The sequence below is a fragment of the Moschus berezovskii genome, chromosome 23 (genome assembly GCF_049115385.1).
Source record: "Moschus berezovskii isolate FMDL1 chromosome 23, NW_MosBer_1.0, whole genome shotgun sequence".
Classification (NCBI taxonomy): domain Eukaryota; kingdom Metazoa; phylum Chordata; class Mammalia; order Artiodactyla; family Moschidae; genus Moschus; species Moschus berezovskii.
In genome coordinates this window covers 50872816-50892794 of record NC_142482.1, presented here as the reverse complement: position 1 = coordinate 50892794, position 19979 = coordinate 50872816, and the positions used below count along the sequence as shown (strand labels likewise).

Below are 19979 nucleotides of genomic sequence, written 5' to 3'. Positions count from 1 at the left end.
TTTGTTGAATAAATTGATCTTTTGGCAGGAACCCCGTAGAGACACTGTTATATATTATCCCTTGCAGTTGGTCAGATTTGTAATATTGGTTGGCAGTTCCTGCAAACCAGATAACTTAAGCTAAAAGAAGGGAGACCAGATAACTTAAGCTAAAGACCTAATCTTTACACTTATAATGACCGAAATAACTGATTCTTTCCATGAATTGTCCAGATCAGCATTCCAACATTTATTCTGTTCTCTGTAGATCTAGCCAGGAGAAGGTCATGAAAGGAATTCTATGAATAGGATACAGCATGGTTGTTTTCTTAACTTTCTGGTGTGAAATTTGTTGACATATTTTTGTCCTTTTATGTGTCTTTCCAAATTAGTTTTGAGAACAGCCAGGGTATAATTATTTATAGAATAGAATAAAACTACACGTAGATGAATGTGTATGAAGCCTTGTGTTGTGGTGATTGAATTCTTTCTGTTAATAATGTGGATTTTTAAAATCTATCCTCAGGGACTTCCACTGGCAGTCCCGTGGTCAAGACTTCACCTTCCATTGCAGGGGGTGTGGGTTCAACCCCTCGTCAGGGAGCTGTGATCTCACGTGCCTCATGGCCAAAAAGAACAGAACATAAAACAGTAGCAAGATTGTAGCAAATTCAGTGAAGACTTTGGAAATGGTCCACATTGGAAAAAATCTAAAGAAAAAAGAAAAAAATGGTAAAGTCTATCCAGTACACCAGGTGTCAACCATCCTATCCTCCCCTGAACCTCCAGTGAATTAAATCACCGGCAGTGGTCACAGTTAGACAAGGTGGGGTTTGATTTGTCAGGATACACTATGATCACTTCTTTTCCTCCAGGTAGATATTTCTTTTCAGCCTATTTCTCAATGTAAAGGCCAGATGTCCCTTAACAGAGCAAAAGTTTAACAGTTAGCTGGTGATCAAATTAAAACACAGCCAGAGGGCAGCCTGACTCATAAATAATGTAGAGTCTGTGGCACATCATTAAATATGTATGTCTAGTAAATTTTCAAGTCTTCTGGCCTCTCTGGTTTCTTCTTGATTTTTACAAGCAAAAATTGTCCTCAATCTTTTATATCAAAATTTTCATTTAGAACTTGTACCAAATCTGTGCCTTAGGTTTGATAATCAAAGTAAATAGGTGATACCTCAGCCAGTGTGTTGTTTGTCTGGACCACAAGCTCATTGATTTTCTCTATGTGTCTTTGGAGAGTGGCTTTCTCTAGTCTCCCTGACCACCACTGTGGTAATTACTCCTGGGTTTTTAGCTCCTTTGGGGGTCTTTGGGTAGCCAGTTCCATTCATTCTCCTGTGAAAGAGATCTAGACTGCTCAGAAGGAGTTAGGTGTGTTCTTGACTGAAAATTAGAGACGCCAAGGGAACATTTCATGCAAAGATAGGCACGATAAAGGACAGAAGCAGTATAGGCCTAACAGAAGATATTAAGAAGAGATGGCAAGAATACATAGAAGAACTATACAAAAAGATCTTAATGACCCAGATAACCACAATGGTGTGATCACTCACCTAGAGCCAGACATCCTGGAGCGTGAAGTGAAGTGGGCCTTAGGAAGCATCACTACGACCAAAGCTAGTGGAGGTGATGGAATCCCAGCTGTGCCATTTCCAAATCCTGAAAGATGATGCTGTGAAAGTGCTGCACTCAATGTGCCAGCAAATTTGGAAAACTCAGCAGTGGCCACAGGACTGGAAAGGGTCAGTTTTTATTCCAATCCCAAAGAAAGGCAATACCAAAGACTGTTCAAACTACCGCACAGTTGCACTCGTCTCCCACACTAGCAAAGTAATGCTCAAAATTCTCCAAGCCAGGCTTCAACAGTATGTAAACCGAGAACTTGCAGCTGTTCAAGCTGGATTTAGAAAAGGCAGAGGAACTAGAGATCAAATTGCTAGCATCCAGTGGATCATGTAAAAAGCAAGAGAATTCCAGAAAGACATCTACTTCTGCTTCATTGACTACGCCTAATCTTTGATTGTGTAGATCTCAACAGACTGTGGAAAATTCTGAAAGAGATGGGAATACCAGACCACCTTACCTGCCTCGTGAGAAATATGTATCCAGGTCAAGAAGCAACAGTTAGAACTGGACATGGAACAACAGACTGGTTCCAAATTGGGAAAGGAGTTTGTCAAGGCTGTATACTGTCACCCTGCTTATTTAACTTATATGCAGAGTACATCATGAGGAACGCTGGGCTCGAAAAAGCACAAACTGGAATCAAGACTGCCGGGAGAAATATCGATAACCTCATATACACAGGTGACACCACCCTTATGGCAGAAAGCAAAAAGGAACCGAAGAGCTTCTTGATGAAAGTGAAAGAGGAGAGTGAAAAGTTGGCTTAAAACTCAACATTCAGAAAACTAAGATCATGGCACCCGGTCCCATCACTTCACGGCAAATAGAATGGAAACAGTGAGAGACTTTATTTCCTGGGCTCCAAAATCACTGCAGATGGTGACTGCAGCCATGAAATTTCTTGCTCCTTGAAAGAAAACTTTGACCAGCCTAGACAGCGTATTAAAAAGCAGAGACATTACTTTGCCGACAAAGGTCCGTCTAGTCAAAGCTATGGTTTTTCCAGTAGTCATGTATGAATATGAGAGTTGGACCATAAAGAAAGCTGAGCACCAAAGAATTGATGCTTTTGAGCTGTGGTGTTTGAGAAGACTCTTGAGAGTCCCTTGGACTGCAAGTAGATCAAGCCAGTCTATCCTAAAGGAAATCAGTCCTGAATATTCATTGGAGGACCGATGCTGAAGCTGAAGCTCCAGTACTTTGGCTACCTGATTCAAAGAACTGACTCACTAGAAAAGATCCGGATTCTGGGAAAGATTGAAGGCAGGAGGAGAAGGGGACGACAGAGGATGAGATGGTTGGATGGTACCACCAACTCGATGGACATGAGTTTGAGCAAGTTCCGGGAGTTGGTGATGGATCAGGAAACCTGGTGTGCTACAGTCCATGGGGTTGCAAAGAGTCAGACACAACTGAGCAGCTTAACTGAACTGGCTAACAAAGGAACTCTAAATACACTGATAACAAGTTAGGTTGTAAAGGACTCTGAGTTCAGCTTGAAAGAGCCTGCAGAAACTATGGGACTTCCTGGGTCATGGCAACCAACTCCAGTATTCTTGCCTGGAGAACCCATACTCCCTGCATTGGAAAGTGAAGTCTTAACCTCTAGATCGCCAAGTGTGTGTGTGTGCTAAGTTGCTTCAGTCATATCCAGCTCTTTGCGACCCTATGGATTGTAGGGTCAGAGAAGCCCACCAGACTTCTCTGTCCATGGGATTCTCCAGGCAAGAATACTGGAGTGGGTTGCCATGCTCTCCTCTAGGGGATCTCCCCAACCCAGGGATCGAACCCAAGTCTCCCACATCTCCTGCATTAGCAGGCGGATTCTTTACCACTAGCGCTACCTGGAAAGCCCATGTTGGACGTAAACCTTGTTAATTAGACTGCTTGGTGCATAGGCAGGGTAACAGAGGGCTACGTTTGATTTGAGTCTTGTGTTTTGTTTGTTTGTGGGGGGTTGTTGTGGTTGTTGTTCTGTTTTCATGGAAGTGTAGTTGACTTATAATATTAGTTTCAGGTATACTGATTTGGGTCCTGAAGGATGAGTAGGAGTTCCCTAAGTGACAGTAAAGGGAAGGGCAGTTCTTAGCAGAGAGTGCAGCACATGCCCATAGGACATGAACTAAGTACTTTGACAGCAAGAAAAATATTCACCTGAGTTTTCACCATGTTGCATTTGAGACACAGGTGAAATGTCCATCTCGATGGGGAGGTGAAGCAGGCAGGTAAAATGCAGGTCTGAAATTCAGTGACAGGGGAGACTTAGAGATGATAATTAAATATTTCCAAGAGAAGACAGAGAAAAAGAGAATATGATGAAGGATAAAATCCTGTGGTACACTGTTACTTCAAGAATGGAATAAATCAATCAAAGAAACAGAGAAAGAGGAGGAGAGCTAAGAGTCCAGGGTCTAAAGCTCCAAGAACAATAGGCGGGCGTATCGACTATGACAGCTGGGGGAGGGTAAGGATGGAAAAAAGACTTTGTGTAATGATCTCTTCATTATTTATAGACCAGGTGTCTGATTTGAAGGATTATTGCTTATAGCTTCAATCTCTGCCTTTTGAAATTTGGGGATTATTTGTGGATTTTATTTTTACCTTCACTGTAGCTTTAGTAGAATAAGTGTAAGTCAGAAATAAAATATCTACAATTTCATAAACAGTAGTTTAGAGTTAGCTGTACTATGAAGCTGTACGCAAGCTTTTTATATTTAGGACTATTTTTATTATCTCGTAAATACCTTTGAGTTGTGTTAGTCAATCAGAATGCATAAATATTTTTAGAATATTTAAATTTTTATCTCCCTAAATCAACCCAGTAGTGACTTTTGAAACTGCCTAATTTAATGATGAAGATTATTTTATTAACTAGGACTTTTTCATAACCAAGAATTCAAACTCTCTAAACCCTGGGGCCAGCAAGTTAATAAATGCTCTCAATTTATTGAAATCATCACCTCGGGAATATTTTAATTAAGATGTGTGCATTTCAGATTCTTTTAAGATGTTAATGTTGAAGGCAGTGGTATAATTGAGGGTATCCTGTTGGTGCTCTGTCCTCCAGCCCTTCACAGTCAGGAGGTTGTGGCTTAAAGGTGCAGGCAGAAGTGCTTCCTGGAGCAGAGCTAGGGGGTGCCTGGATAGGAGGAGACTTTGAGTGAACTTGGCTTTCAGTCCCAGCCTACAGCAAGCTATTATACAATACCCCCACTCACTGCCCCCCAAGTTTTCATTCACCCCTGGGGTGCCACACCTCTGGGTCCAGCCTCTTAGCCTTCATTCCCAGGGGAATGCCTCTGCTTCCTGATAATTACTGCCAGGGCTGAATGGCTTTATCCACCTCCTAGTCCCTCCCCACCTCCAAGGAGAAAGACAATGGCAGATGAAGTTTTTGGCCCATCCTTCTTGGGATACTAAGTAGTAGCAATTTTTCCTTCTTTACAAGTGAATTTTATCTTTTCAAATGACCAAAAGCTATTGAGACCCTCTTTGGAGAGGGGTTAATTCAGGTAATGCTCTTTGGTAAAAATGGAGCAGAATACAAAGGCATAAGTGATTATTTGGGGGGTGTGTGTGTGTTTCTGCAAATGGTTGGAAGGCAGTCCTAAAGTAAAGTTTTGAGTACTGGTAGTTTCATCAAACAAGTGTGTCGCCTCAGAAGCTAGTGCTTTGAAAGACAGTGCTTAAATGGATCTGTAAGTTCTTGGGTGATTAGTAACAATTCAGTTGCATTTGTTCATTGTAATGACAGTGCTCACATACCCTCCTCCTGGAATCCCCTTCCTCTTGCTTCCCTCTGCCAAATCTGATCCAACTATCTTTCAGGGTCTATTTCGAATGATCTTCCCTCCAAGAAGCCTCGCTGACCTCCCCCCACTTATCACTTTGCCCTTCCTAGCTGGAACAGAACTTCTTTAGTACTTCTTAAAATCTGTACTTCTTTTTTGATGTTCAGCGCTTTCTACCTTATAAAGCAGTTACTGGTTCACTTTAGTAAATATTTATGAAGCACCTACCGTGTTTCAGGCACTGGGCGCATTACTGGTGACATTAAGATGAATAATGAGTGGTTTTTCAGAGCTCCAGCTCAAGAGATGACCAAACCTGAACTCACAGGCAAATAATTTCGCTCTTAATGTGAAGTCTTATAGTAAGGGTGTTCCTAACAGGTCCTTGCAATAGGCAAACAGAAAACTTCCTCTTAGAAGAGTTCCAGAAAGCCTACAAAAAGAAGAGAACTTTGAGTTGAGCCTTGAAGAATTTGTAAGAATTTTCCAGATAGTGAATTGGGTGAGAGCCTTCCAAACAAAGGCACAAGATGAGCAGAGACGTGAAGACTGAGAGCCAGGTTCCTGTTGTCAGGGAGCACAGACATGTCTTCTCTCTCCTCCGAGAGGGCTCTTTGAAAGCATTGTCCTTCTCCACTCTGCCTGAGATCTGCAGCAGTGACTAGTACAGAGCCTTCAGTTCAGTTCAGTTCAGTCACTCAGTCGTGTCTGATTCTTTGTGACCCCATGAACCGCAGCACGCCAGGCCTCCCTGTCCATCACCAACTCCCAGAGTTCACCCAAACCCATGTCCATCGAGTCGGTGATGCCATCCAACCATCTCATCCTCTGTCGTCCCCTTCTCCTCCTGCCCTCAGTCTTTCCCAGCATCAGGGTCTTTTCCAATGAGTCAGCTCTTCGCATCAGGTGGCCAAAATATTGGAGTTTCAGCTTCAACATAAGTCCTTCCAATGAACACCCAGGACTGATCTCCTTTAGAATGGACTGGTTGGATCTCCTCGCAGTCCAAGGGACTCTCAAGAGTCTTCTCCAACACCACAGTTCAAAAGCATCAATTCTTCGGCACTCAGCTTTCTTTATAGTCCAACTCTTACATCCATACAGGGCCTTAAACACAGGCAATATCCAAAAGCTTTTGCTAAATTGAACACAGTAATTGGTAATTATATTTCTTCACAGTGAAATTTCCAGAGGGTTACTCCACTAACTGCATATTGTGTTCATTGTTTAAGAGCCATGTAAATACTACTCCTTTATTTCTTTTATCAAGCGATGGCAATGGAGATCGACAGTGCCTTTCTTGTCAGTCAGTTCAACCACTCAGTCGTATTCGACTCTGCAACCCCAGAAGAACTGCAGCACGCCAGGCTTCCCTGTCCATCACCAATTCCCAGAGCTTGCTCACACTCATGTCCATCAAATTGGCGATGCCATCCAACCATCTCATCCTCCGTCATCCCCTTCTCCTCCTGCCTTCAATCTTTCCCAGCATCAAGGTCTTTTCCAAGAAGTCAGTTCTTGCCTTTTCTTATAGGAAGTGGCAAATGCCTTCCCTGCACCTGTCCCTGTCCCTTGCCATCTGCATGCTCCTAATTCTCAGTTGGTATAAACTCAGGAAATGCAAGCTAATATTAGATTAAGCAAAAAGCTTTTTCTTATGAAGAGATGGAGGAAAATTACAGATTGTCTTCTAAAGGTAAAACAAGCCCTTCGTAGAATATAACCTAGAGCTAAGCCCAGACTTACGGTCCAGGTTGCATCCTTGATTTAAGCAGAGCTAATCACAGACACTTTCCCAGACCTTTCCCATGAAATTTAGAACTGAAACTGAGACAAAAATTATTTTATCTTAGTGTGCCTCAGCTAGACACCTCAGAAGATGTTCATGCTTCTATTTACTTTTCCTAAGTAAATAATGTAAATAATACAGTGTATGCATTCTCAGTCATATCCGACACTTTGCGACCCCATGGACGGTAGCCCACCAGGCTCCTTCTGTCCATGGAATCTTCCAGGCAAGAATACTGGAGTGGATTGCCATTCCCTTCTCCAGGGTATCTTCCCGAACCAGGGATTGAAGCCTAGTGTCTTGAGTCTTCTGCATTGGGAGGCAGATTATTTATCACTGCACTCCCTGGGAAGCAAATAATACAGAGTGAAATGTAAATCATATCTCATGACCAAAAAACCAAAGTGTGAAACATACAGAAGCAATATTGTAACAAATTCAGTAAAGACTTTGAAAATTGTCCATATTGAAAAAAATCTTTAGAAAAAAATGATTTACAAATAATACAGAGCCAAACATAAATCATCTTTTTTTAAAGATTTTTTTAAATGTGGACCATTTTCAAAGTCTATGTTGAGTTTGTTACAATATTGCTTCTGTTTCATGTTTTGGTTTTTTGGCCATGAGGTATATGGGATCTTAGTTCCCTGACCAGGGATAGAACCTGCGTCCTCTGCACTGGAAGGTGAAGTCTTAACCACTGGACCGCCCGGGAAGTCCCATAAGTCATCTTCATAACAGCTTTCATTTTGCCTCAGCTCCCACCCCAACCTCTGCCATTTACCAAGTACGGATAACCTAAGAAACACAGTTATTTCTCTATGACCCTAAAATCCAAAAGCAAAACAAAAACTTTAATGCAGTGATGATTCAGACCTGGGTTTTTCTGACCGAATGAAGTCATCGTCCAGATAATTCAAGCTCCATGTCATTCTTGGTCTTACAATTGCTGGCTATCTGTAGTGTGTGTCTTTGATGGGTATACTTTGCTATCTTTAACTCTGGAAATTTTTCCCATAGAAAATTTAATTTTATCTTTCCTTTTTCATGATAAATCATATTTTCAAGCTGCCACGGCTGGCCAACAAGAAGAAAAGATAATCTGGGAATCCCAGATTTGGTCCACAGAGCAATAGCAAAAAAAAGGCCAAACTAATCATTAAAGCTACTTATGAAGACAATTTATGCAAAAGAGCTGGGTCACTTGAGCAATTAGATTGTGTCCTACATATTCTTCTGGAATCCGCTTTGAGGGTTTGGTCAGCTCTTGTCAGACTTCTCTGCTTTGGGCATTGTAAGCAGAAATCACCAGCTATGTTTTTGAAGGGTCACATCCAGATCTATATAAATTAGGAAACGATAATCATAAAGATAAGCTTCCATGGTGGCTCAGTTGGTAAAGAACCCGCCTGCAATGCAGGAGACCTGGGTTGGGAAGATCCCCGGAGGAGGGTATGGCAACCCACTCCAGTATTCTTGCCTGGAGAATCCCCAGGGACAGGAGCCTGGTGGGCTACAGTCTATCGGATCGCAGAGTCAGACACGACTGAGCGATTAAGCACACACAAGCCTAAAGACACTAAGTTTGTAGACTGTGTAAGGTATTTGCAGGCTATTTTCCAGTTTACAGCTGTTTTTCCTTCTCTGGAGGGACTTTGTTTCTTGTTATTTTTTCATCTGCTGCCATATTTCACATCTTTCCAGGTAATCAGGGTAACATACAGAGAGACCAAGGAGGGTGGGAAGCATGGAGATGAGGAAACCATCAGAGGTCATTGGCGAAACCATGAGATCTGGGTTCTCATTATGTCTTGAGTTAGGGAGGTTAGCTTCTCAAGAAAAGTGATCAAAATATGCCCTACATTTCCTTCATAATTGTGGAAACATCTTTTTATTCTGATGGTCTATAAGTACTCTTGGTATTTTTACAGAAACTTGAAATTCAAGTAGTGTTCTGTTACCATAGGTGATATAGAAAATATTCCCTAAATTGACTTTAAAAATTATTAACAAATATATGTTTAAATTTTATGTAGCTCTTCATTGTAATATTTTTTTTTGACAATTCTGTTTTCTTGGAAAATCCCCCAGAAATTTTGTTTTCCTTGGCAGAAGTCTCAAAATTATAGGAAGTGATAAGAATAGGAGATTAGAGACTAAAATCACAAATTCACTTTGGTTTATACTCATGTTGCAGAGGATGATCATCCGTTAGTTTATATCTTTTTTCTTGAATATGGTTGTCTGCCAATAAAAGTGTGATATAAATATGAATGTAAAATTTGAAAGTACTTATGGAAATTGAAAATTTTGGAAATGTATCCATTTCACCAAGTTCTTAATCAAAGTACATCTTGCAGAAAATAGAAATAAACTAGTTTTATCATCTAAAATATAAACAACCCTAAATCATGAATTCATTTTTTACTGCTATGAAAGCTAGTTTGGAAAGTCAGTCTTTAGTTATGAAACTGTAGTTCTTTCTTTTAATCCCTCCTTCTTATTGTGGTATTGTGGTATCCTATTTATGTGCCATGTTACACAAGATCATTTGAGAATCTTTTTCTTTGGAAAAACTAATAGACAGCATTGGCCAAAAAGTTCCATTATGAAATACTGTGAATTCCTGTAGTTTTAGCAGGTTAATGTAAGTGCATTTGTGACGTAAATGGCTTTATGATTTTTAAAGGCTTTTTTTAGTGTGTAATTGGGCACATGTACCTGGAGAGCATTAACTGTAAGCCAGGTGATTAATGGACCAAGCTAGCTCTGAGATGGACAGCGAAAGAGAGAACCTGACCACGAAATTGAAGACAGTCATCTGTGTGGGCGTGAAGGGGAATTGAGGTGGTGGCCATAAGGAAAGGGTGTGGGGTGGGCAGGAAAACCCAGAAACAGTGCCACTGCCTGTCAGCTGTTCCATTTTCTCTCTTTATCTATGATCTCCACAAATACTTAAAGGCAGGTGGCTCAAAATATTACTATCACTAAGCTGGTTTTATAGAAGAAACATCATAACTAAAGCTCTGTTGTGTGGGCCAGAATCCACCTGTTCCAAGAGACTGTCACAGAATATTTTTATTTTCTTGGTCTAAGGCAATGGCAACCCACTCCAGTATTCTTGCCTGGAAAATCCCATGGACAGAGGAGCCTGGTAGGCTGCAGTCCATGGGGTCGCTAAGAGTTGGACACAACTGAGCGACTTCACTTTCACTTTTCACTTTCATGCATTGGAGAAGGAAATGGCAACCCACTCTAGTGTCCTTGCCTGGAGAATCCCAGGGATGGGGGAGCCTGGTTGGCTGCCGTCTATGGAGTCGCACAGAGTCGGACACGACTGAAGCAACTTAGCAGCAGCAGCAGCAGCAGCTTTTAAGAAGTCAGTGAAAACACAGACCAAGACATGGGTTGCCAGGCCTGTTCATGAAACTGGAGATTACTGTTACCTGTGTGTACATCTGTCCCTCAGTGTCTGTCCTTACATGGCCTCTGTGCTCTGGAGAGCATTCATGCCATGGCCCCAGTTTAAGCCACCCCAGCAATTCTCTGGCTCTCTTGACCCCACTATCCTGAGAAGAGCCAGCCACAGCCCCCTTTGGGCCTTCAGGGGCTCCTGTTCATGTGATTCACAACACATGAAACTTCATCTGCAACTACTATTTTGTACACTCAGCATTCCCACTAGATTATGACTTTCTTAACAAACAAGACGTATGCCTACTTCTTCATCATCCACCCAATTCCTTTCAAGGTTACTCTTGGCAAATGTAGAATGGACAAATGAGTCTATTCTAATTCACTTTCAATCTATTGAAGAGTTAGGTTCTATTTAGATCAGATCATTTGCTATTGCCATTGTTGAATTTGAAAAATCTTAGACTTTAAAAAGTGAAAGTTGAAAATTTCCCCAAAAGGGTAATTATTAAGTAGAATATCTTCAATGGAAAATTTTTCTTTGAAGCTGATTTTTTTTTTTTTTGCTTAAATAGCTGTATTTCACTTTTTGCTCAGTTTTTGTCACAAAGACATCAAACTTCCATATAAAAGCACCCTATTAGTCCTACTTTCAACAAACTCAACAAAATGGATAATTGGAGTCCTGTTTGTAGATTATTTAAATCCAAAGCTAGACTATCCAGAATTAACTGGATAACTAAGACAATAGTGTGTGTTGTGGGGGATAGAAGTGGTGGTTTAATTACACCAGCAAAACAGTGTGGAGATTTCATGTAAGAACTAGAAGTAGTTTCCCTTACAGAATAAAAGCTAAATTCCAAAGTAATAAAATAAGTAATTATTTCAAGTAACATTTAATGAAAAATTTCTGATTCACTTTAGTATATAAATATATTACATGCAATATAATTATATAGAGAGTATACATAACCGCAACTTTACAAGCTTTCCACGTGCCCACATACAATGGTTTCATTATTTCATAGTTATCATTCATATATTTAAAGTCAGAGGAAGCAGCTGTTCCCAAGACAGTTGAAATTAATTTAGAGAAAGGGATTTGCAGACGTTTTTAACAATCTTTGTGCCTCCCTTCCCTGACTCAAAAGTAAATAAGCATCTGCTCTCAAAATTAATCTTAATAGAGCTTTCAAAAGCAGCATTTTTAGGTTATGCGCTGTGTTCTTACAACATAAGTGAACTTTTGTACCCTGAATATAGCCAGTTAAAATCATAAATTTGAGAGCAAGTACCCCATTACTGGCACTGGTGGGTACTCGGGAAAAGTGGATGAGCAAGAGTCTAACTGCTAGAGTGAGGGCACAGGGTCTGAACAAACCAGCATCAAGGGTGACTTGCTGCTGAGATGCCAAGACTGAAGACTTCTCTATCCCATGGGATAAAGCCCGGCTCCAGAGTTGGCTGTAGAAACCTGGTCAGCTGCTGAGGCATTGGAGGGATGGAGCAAGTAGTGGAGATAAAAATTAAATTATTACACCACCGCCCAGTTCTTCATGTATATTCAAGCCGGAGGCCCACGAGCAACACTGTGTCCATGTTAGCAGTAGTGTTAGTTGCTAATCGTGTCCGATTTTTTGCGACCCCATGGGCTATAGCCTACTAGGCTTCTTTGTCCATGGACTTCTCCAGGCAAGAATACTGGAGTGGGTAGCCATTCCCTTCTCCAGGGGATCCTCCCGACCCAGAGATTGAACCTAGGTCTCCCACATTGCGGACAGATTCTTTACCATTTGAGCCTCCAGGGAAGCCCACATATATCATGGGTAACCCTTGCCTCTGATTTTTTAATTGATTGACTATGTTTTTTTTTTTATACCTGAATATAGCAAAAAGGATTTCCCCTGAAGAAAATTTTAGGATCAAGCAGATATGTGCTTGAATTACGGCACTGCCATTTACTGGCCATTGAATATTTGGCCAGCCTTTCTGACTTCCTGCTTTATTTTCTGTTAGAGGGGGAATTTCAATCTTACTAATATTGTGATGACTAAAATTAATCTCAACACAAAGCATAGAGTGTTTCTTCCCAAACTTGTCCACCCACTGGAATCACCTAGGGAGCTTCAGAAAGTACAGAGGCCCATGTTCCACCTCCCCAGAGTGTTCCTGCTTGGGAATTTCTAACAGATCCCCGGATGATTCTAAAGTTCAGATAAATTTGGGGACCCTTGGCATTGAGCCTGTCCTACACTGAGCATTAAGTATCTGTTAAATGAGTGGGAACAACCAGTGCCTGGCGAGTGTGAGGTTTTCCAGAATTCTTGGTTCCCTTCCCTTCCCTGACCATCTCCCCTGTCTTAAGAGAACACCTGAAGACAGTGTCAGGCTGTGATTCCAGTCGATGTAGCTGCCACTCATGCCAGGCACAGGAGAGTGCAGGGAGCTCTGGTCCTACATGCCTGCAGGAGAAGAGCAGGAGGCAAAGATAAGTTCATTGTATGGCACAGCCTAGGGCAAGCCTGCTAAGGGAATGCCTGATTTGCCTTCGAGGACACTGTACATGGAAAGCCCCTAAGCGCTGCTTGTCACGTCACCCTGGAAACTGTAGAGCCTGGGCTGCACCCTTATTGGAGCCAGAAATGAGCCAGAACGCACAAAGGATAAACCAAAGGCAGAGTTTCAACTGGTCCTGAGTTCTCTTATTTTTTTGGCTTTTATAGTCAACATTTATTGCAGTAAATCCTTTGTTTGGTATTCCCGGTTCAGCCATCCGAATGTATCATAGTTCCAAGAAGTTGAATATGTGGCTTAATTGGTTTCAGTGTCCTTTAATGGCTCTGGGAGAGAGGCTGTGAATTCTGAGAGCGAGGGAACCATCTAAGTCGTTCTAAGATTTAGAAGCCGGTCTCCCCTTTCCACAAAATAGGAGATCTTCAAAGCTACAGTGTTTCAGATGTGGGGGAAGGGCCTGGCCCTTCACTGGCTGACTGAGTTATGATCTGCTTATGAGTAAAAGTAATACATTGTGGCTCTGAGTGTCTGGAACTGAGGACTGGAATAGTGTTAGATGTGCAAAGCTTGTATTTTATGCTGTTTATGATTCAGAGCAAATTCTCAAATTTTACCCCAGTAACAAAATAGGGAATATTTAAGATACTGAAAAAAAAATTGGTCTGTCTCAAGAACTGTGCAGTTATTTTCTACTTGACCCAAGAATCCCGATGGAGTCAGACTGTGCTTCCTGATAAACAAACAAAAAAATTACAAATTACAATTTCAAGAGATGAGAACTCCCAGCCTACTCAGTTTTAAAGATATTCATTCTCAATAAGAGAAGAATCTCATATTTTCAGGATAATTCTACACTTAATAGAGATTATGTAAGTACTTTGAAAATAGTGTGAATTTTTCAACTGAAAACTACCACAGGTAAAAAGTTCCTGATATTGACACTTTATAATACTGCCATGTTTATGAAAATAAGGATCTGCTGTCTTTGTTAATATTTAGCAGTTATGTTGATGTTTTACATATTGTATTTGGTATTGAAAACATATTAATATAAGCCTCAACCACATTTTCATCACTCTCAATTTTTAAAGTTTCTGATCTTTTAATTGAACTAACATCATTCTTTGTCATAGGCATACAGCTTTACTCCGAGTTTAAACATAAAATGGTATATAACACAAGGTTACAGTAAATGTGTGTTTCTATCCTTCTAGTTTTAAACTGTGACAACTTTGTCTATGGGGTCCTCTCAAAACATTGAGACAAATCCCTCTATTTTCTATCAATCACCTTTTAGTGACATCTGAATTTGTTAGAACTTCATACTGAAAACAGATTGAACTTTGCATAGCAGAGAAAAGACAAAGCATGAGCCTTGATCAGGCAAAAATACAGTTTTCTCTGGTTTACGAACAGTTAGCATTCAGTTCAGTTCAGTCGCTCAGTCATGTCCGACTCTCCGCGACCCCATGAATCACAGCACGCCAGGCCTCCCTGTCCATCACCAATTCCTGGAGTTCAACCAAACTCATGTGCATCGAGTCAGCTACGCTATCCAGCCATCTCATCCTCTGTCGTCCCCTTCTCCTGTCCCTAATCCCTCCCAGCATCAGAGTCTTTTCCAGTGAGTCTTAGACGAACCAAATCATCCAAAGGAGCCCAGACCCTGATCACCTGCGTGTTTGACAGACGTGCTGGTCACATGTGGTCCTTACTTGGGGTTCAGTCTGAGGCTTGCATACTTGAAAAACAAGTCCTGGAGAATGTTTCTATATTTCTTTTTTTAGCTGCTCAAAAAGCTAACAACTGAAACTTTTTCACCTCCCTCTCTCTCATTGGATGGTTGCAATTCCCAGTGTCCCCAAAAGAATCCTCTTATCAGTTGCACCACTTTTTTCTTGTGATTATCAATTGGCCTGAGCCCAGTTTCGTTCACATCCTGAGCTTTGGACATGAACCTGTGGCTTTGTTTTCCTGATGCTGGGAAAGATTGAAGGCAGGAGGAGAGGATGAGATGGTTGGATGGCGTCACCGACTGGATGGACATGAGTTTGAGCAAGCTCCAGAAGTTGGTGATGGACAGGGAAGCCTGGCGTGCTGTAGTCCAAGGGATCGCAGGGTGGGACACAACTGAGCAACTGAACTGAACTGAGCTGGCAAGCTCCTGCACATGCAGGTTCTACATCATGCTCTCTGTTCCCAAGACAAACCCCCACTGGGTCCCAGGTCTCGGAAACAGAGCCATGATGCACAGGTGTGTTTCTAGGTGCCCTCTGTGAATCTCGAACCCCAATCTCTCACTGACAGCAGGTTCTCAGTGATGCTGTCAGAATCTCAGTTCTCAGCAAGGGCAGCATTTCAGTAACGTGCTTTCCATCTTCTCTCTCCCGCAGGGTCCAGTCGCATCAACTGCATCAGCATTGTCTGTCCTCTCCCTTGGGCCTGGGCTTCCTCCACCCCCACCTCCCCCGCCTCCTCCAGGGCCACCTCTGCTTTTTGAGAGTGAGGGCATAAAAGAAGCGTCTTCTCCTTCACGCTCAGCTTTATTTGCACAACTTAACCAAGGGGAGGCAATTACGAAAGGTGAGAAAACCAGGCCTTGAGGTTGTCTCTCTCTGGCTACAGGCACACAGATCCCCTGGAGTCCACAGTGATGGATACATCATTCCATTTCAGTCTCCAGTATACAGGGAACTATGAGATGATGGGCTCAGTGGGCTTCTGGGTGGATCAAAAAGAACTCAAGAGATTCGAGTTTCAAGTTGACCAATGCACTGTATCACTGCTTCAGCCCCTGATGCTCCAACACCAGCTGCAACCAAGGCATCAAGATCAAGTATTTAGAACCTGTGTCCTCAAGCATTGTATGGGCTTGTCAAAGAATTATATCATTGAACTACCTTTGTCTTCACAGTGAATGGTTACTTTTTTTAATCATACACTTAATAAAGTCATTATTAACTATGCCAAAACCTTTGATGGTGTGGATCACAATAAACTGTGGAACATTCTGAAAGAGATGGGAATACCAGACCACCTGACCTGCCTCCTGAGAAACCTGTATGCAGGTCGGGAAGCAACAGTTAGAACTGGACATGGAACAGCAGACTGGTTTCAAATAGGAAAAGGAGTATGTCAAGGCTGTATATTGTCACCCTGCTTATTTAACTTATATGCAGAGTACATCATGAGAAACGCTGGGCTGGAAGAAGCACAAGCTGGAATCAAGATTGCCAAGAGAAATATCAATAACCTCAGATATGCAGATGATACCACCCTTATGGCAGAAAGTGAAGAAGAGCTAAAGAGCCTCTTGATGAAAGTGAAAGAGAAGAGTGAAAAAGTTGGCTTAAAGCTCAACATTCAGAAAACAGATCATGGCATTTGGTCCCATCACTTCATGGCAAATAGATGGGGAAACAGTAGAAATGATGGCTGACTTTATTTTTCTGTGCTCCAAAATCCCTGCAGTTGGTGATTGCAGCCATGAAATTAAAAGATACTACTTACTCCTTGGAAGGAAAGTTATGACCAACCTAGACAGCATATTAAAAAGCAGAGACATTACTTGGTCAACAAAGGTCCGTCTGGTTAAAGCTATGGTTTTTCCAGTGGTCATGTATGGATGTGAGAGTTGGACTATAAAGAAAGTTGAGCGCCGAAGAATTGATGCTTTTAAACTGTGGTGTTGGAGAAGACTCTTGAGAGTCCCTTGGACTGCGAGGAGATCCAACCAGTCCATCCTAAAGAAGATGAGTCCTGGGTGTTCATTGGAAGGACTGATGTTGAAGCTGAAGCTCCAATACTTTGGCCACCTGATGTGAAGAGCTGACTCATTGGAAAAGACCCTGATGCTGGGAAAGATTGAGGGCAGGAGGAGAAGGTGACGACAGAGGATAAGATGGTTGGATGGCATCACCGACTCAATGGACATGAGTTTGGATAAACTCTGGGAGTTGGTGATGGACAGGGAGGCCTGGTGTGCTGCAGTTCATTTGGTCGCAAAGAATCGGACACTACTGAGCGACTGAACTGAACTGAATAAAGTCATGTTGCCAAAAACCTTATGCAAATATATTTTTGTTTTGTATCAGCAATAGGAATTATGATATAAGTGTTCTTATGCGCTGGGCTGGGAGCTAAGGACCAAAAAATTGAACTGTTTTTCTGGTTCCAGCTGGCTGCGTTGTCCCCTCATCTGTAAAGGAAGAGAATGAGCTTATAACCGTTAAATCAATTCTGACCTGTGTTTGCTGAAATACCCTAATATTTTAGACTATATCTAGGGAATGATTTGGCCAAAACAGAAGTAAATCATCAAATTCTTTCTGGTGAGGTACCTTTTTGCATAATTTTATCTATCATCTTATCTCCTTCAAAAAGAAGTTCCTCCAATTAAAAACTACTTAACAGTGCTTATATCAACTCTAAACATATGCAGGTCTAAGACTCTGCATACTAACCTTGAGAAAACACTCAACTGCTAAAATAGCATTACCAAAAATTCTTAGGCCGTTTACATCATGTTGACCCAAAAAGTCAGGGACATTTCCCTTTGCATATGATAAAGAAATGTGTCTCTGTGTTACCTTCCCAGGACTCCGGCATGTTACAGATGACCAGAAGACATACAAGAATCCCAACCTACGGGCTCATGGAGGACAGTCTCCATCTCCTACCAAAAGCCATACTCCAGGCCCCAAGTCTCCCCAGTCTCATCCTCCTAAGAAACACGCTCCTGTGTTAGAGCTGGAAGGGAAGAAATGGAGAGTGGTGAGTGAAGCCCTTTAACTTTATTCCTGATATACTCCAATGAAAGGAGCAATAGCTAAACTGTTTGCTAAGGTCTTAAGGATTTCTAAGGCTTCCCAGGTGGTGCTAGTAATAAAGAACCTGCTTGCCAGTGCAGGCAGTGTAAGAGACACGGGTTTGATCTCTGAGTCGAAAAGATCCCTTGGAGGAAGGCATGGCAACTCACTCCAGTATTCTTGCCTGTAGAATCCCATGGACAGAGGAGCCTGGCAGGCTACAGTCCATGGGGTCACAGAGTTGGACACGACTGAAGCAACTTAGCAGTAGCACTAAGGATTTCTAAGTGAAAAGACAGAAGCACAAATCACTGGCTAGAATAGAAACCAGAGCCTTTCTGAATGCTTCCATAAGTGTTTTTTGGTTTTCATTATTCTCATGCATTTTTTTCTTCAACTTCTTCAAAATTATTTTTTAAACTGTGGTAAAGTACACATGACACAAAATTTACCATCTTAACCTTAAAGTGTACAGTTCGGTGGCTTTAAGTACCATCAGACTGCTGTGCGGCCATCACCAGCATCCATCCACAGAACTCCTCATCTGTTAGAACTGAAGCTCTGTACACCTTCAACAGTAATTCTCCACTCTGCCTCTCTTCAGCCCCTGGCAACCACCTTTTTACTTTCTGTCTCTACGACTCTGACTCTTCTCTCAGTGAATTTTTAACCTGTGTCCCATCTCCTGTAGGGTCTACTGTAGGATGTTTCATTCTGTTCCACTGACCAAGGCCCTGATATAACCTACTGAGTCACCCACCACTTTCACCGTTGTCTGTGCAGGACAGGACACATTGTATGTGGATGGAAGCTGGCACCCCCAGTGTGAATCCAGTGTGAAAATGTTTAGTTACTCAGTCGTGTTGGACTCTTTGCAGCCCCATGGACTGTAGCCCATGGAAGGAATTCTCCAGGCAAGAATGCTAGAGTGGATAGCCATTCCCTTCTTCAGGAGATCTTCCCAACCCAGGGATTAAACCCAGGTCTTCTGTATTGCAAGTGGATTATTTACCATCTGAGCCATCAGGAAAACCCTGCCAATCCAGGGGGCTTCCCTAAACGCGGAGGAACAAAGTCCCCAGAAAGGTTGTTGTGGTCTGAGAATACACTGGAACTTGGACCATTGCTAGTCTATTTACCCAACTCCTATTTGCAGTTATCGCTACAGTATCAACTCCAGACTCAGCTGGACTTAACCAAAAGCTCTCACATCCTGGTCCAGCCCCTACCCACTAGCCAGGGTGCCTGACACCTGATTGTTCACAAATAGACCCTGACCCCCCTCTTCCAAGTAACCATTCCCAACATCACAAAGACAAAGGCAGACCTGTGGTTTAGTCTGTAAGAAAAAGGTTCCTAAAGAAAGAACATAATGAGAACCTCTATTTGATGAATGCTCCATAGTAATTTCAGTATGCAGTGGACTTCATTTATCTGTCTGTCCTTGTATTTAATATTTGCCTGTGTTTTAATTTTAGGAATACCAAGAGGACAAGAATGACCTTGTGATTTCAGAGACTGAACTGAGACAGGTGGCTTACATTTTCAAGTGTGGCAAGTCTACTCTGCAGATAAAAGGGAAAATAAATTCCATTATAATTGGTAGGGCAGATCTATGGGTATGTACTCATTATGATAAATTGCTTTGTATAAATATGCTGTCTGTATTTAGGATTTTGCTTTGTTTTGTTTTGTTTTCCTAGACAACTGTAAGAAGTTTGGCCTGGTGTTTGACAATGTGGTGGGCATTGTGGAAGTGATCAACTCCAAGGACATTCAAATGCAGGTAAGTGGTTCTTTCAACCTTGCCCAGCCACCACCAGACCACCCCTTCTGTTTACGAGGGGCCCTCCATGTCCAACTAGAAAACTCTTACTGTCTTTTCTCTAGACACCGCTCTGTCTTCACCTCCTCTCTGAAGCCCTCTCTTACTTCTTCGGAGAAGGCAATGGCAAGCCACTCCAGTACTCTTGCCTAGAAAATCCCATGGATGGAGGAGCCTGGTAGGCTACAGTCCGTGGGGTTGCTAAGGGTCGGACACGACTG

The 19979-nt window shown here is 42.0% G+C and overlaps 1 protein-coding gene across 2 annotated transcripts in view; it reads left to right on the top strand.

Moving 5' to 3' along the window:
* CAP2 (cyclase associated actin cytoskeleton regulatory protein 2) overlaps window positions 1-19979 on the top strand; it is a 136098-nt gene that overhangs the window by 105120 nt on the left and 10999 nt on the right. For both annotated transcript variants that reach the window (XM_055405864.2, XM_055405863.2), the window contains exons 8-11: window positions 15519-15708; window positions 17723-17898; window positions 19412-19535; window positions 19637-19719. In XM_055405864.2, coding sequence (XP_055261839.2) covers window positions 15519-15708; window positions 17723-17898; window positions 19412-19535; window positions 19637-19719 — 573 coding nt within the window. The remainder of the gene's footprint in view (window positions 1-15518; window positions 15709-17722; window positions 17899-19411; window positions 19536-19636; window positions 19720-19979) is intronic.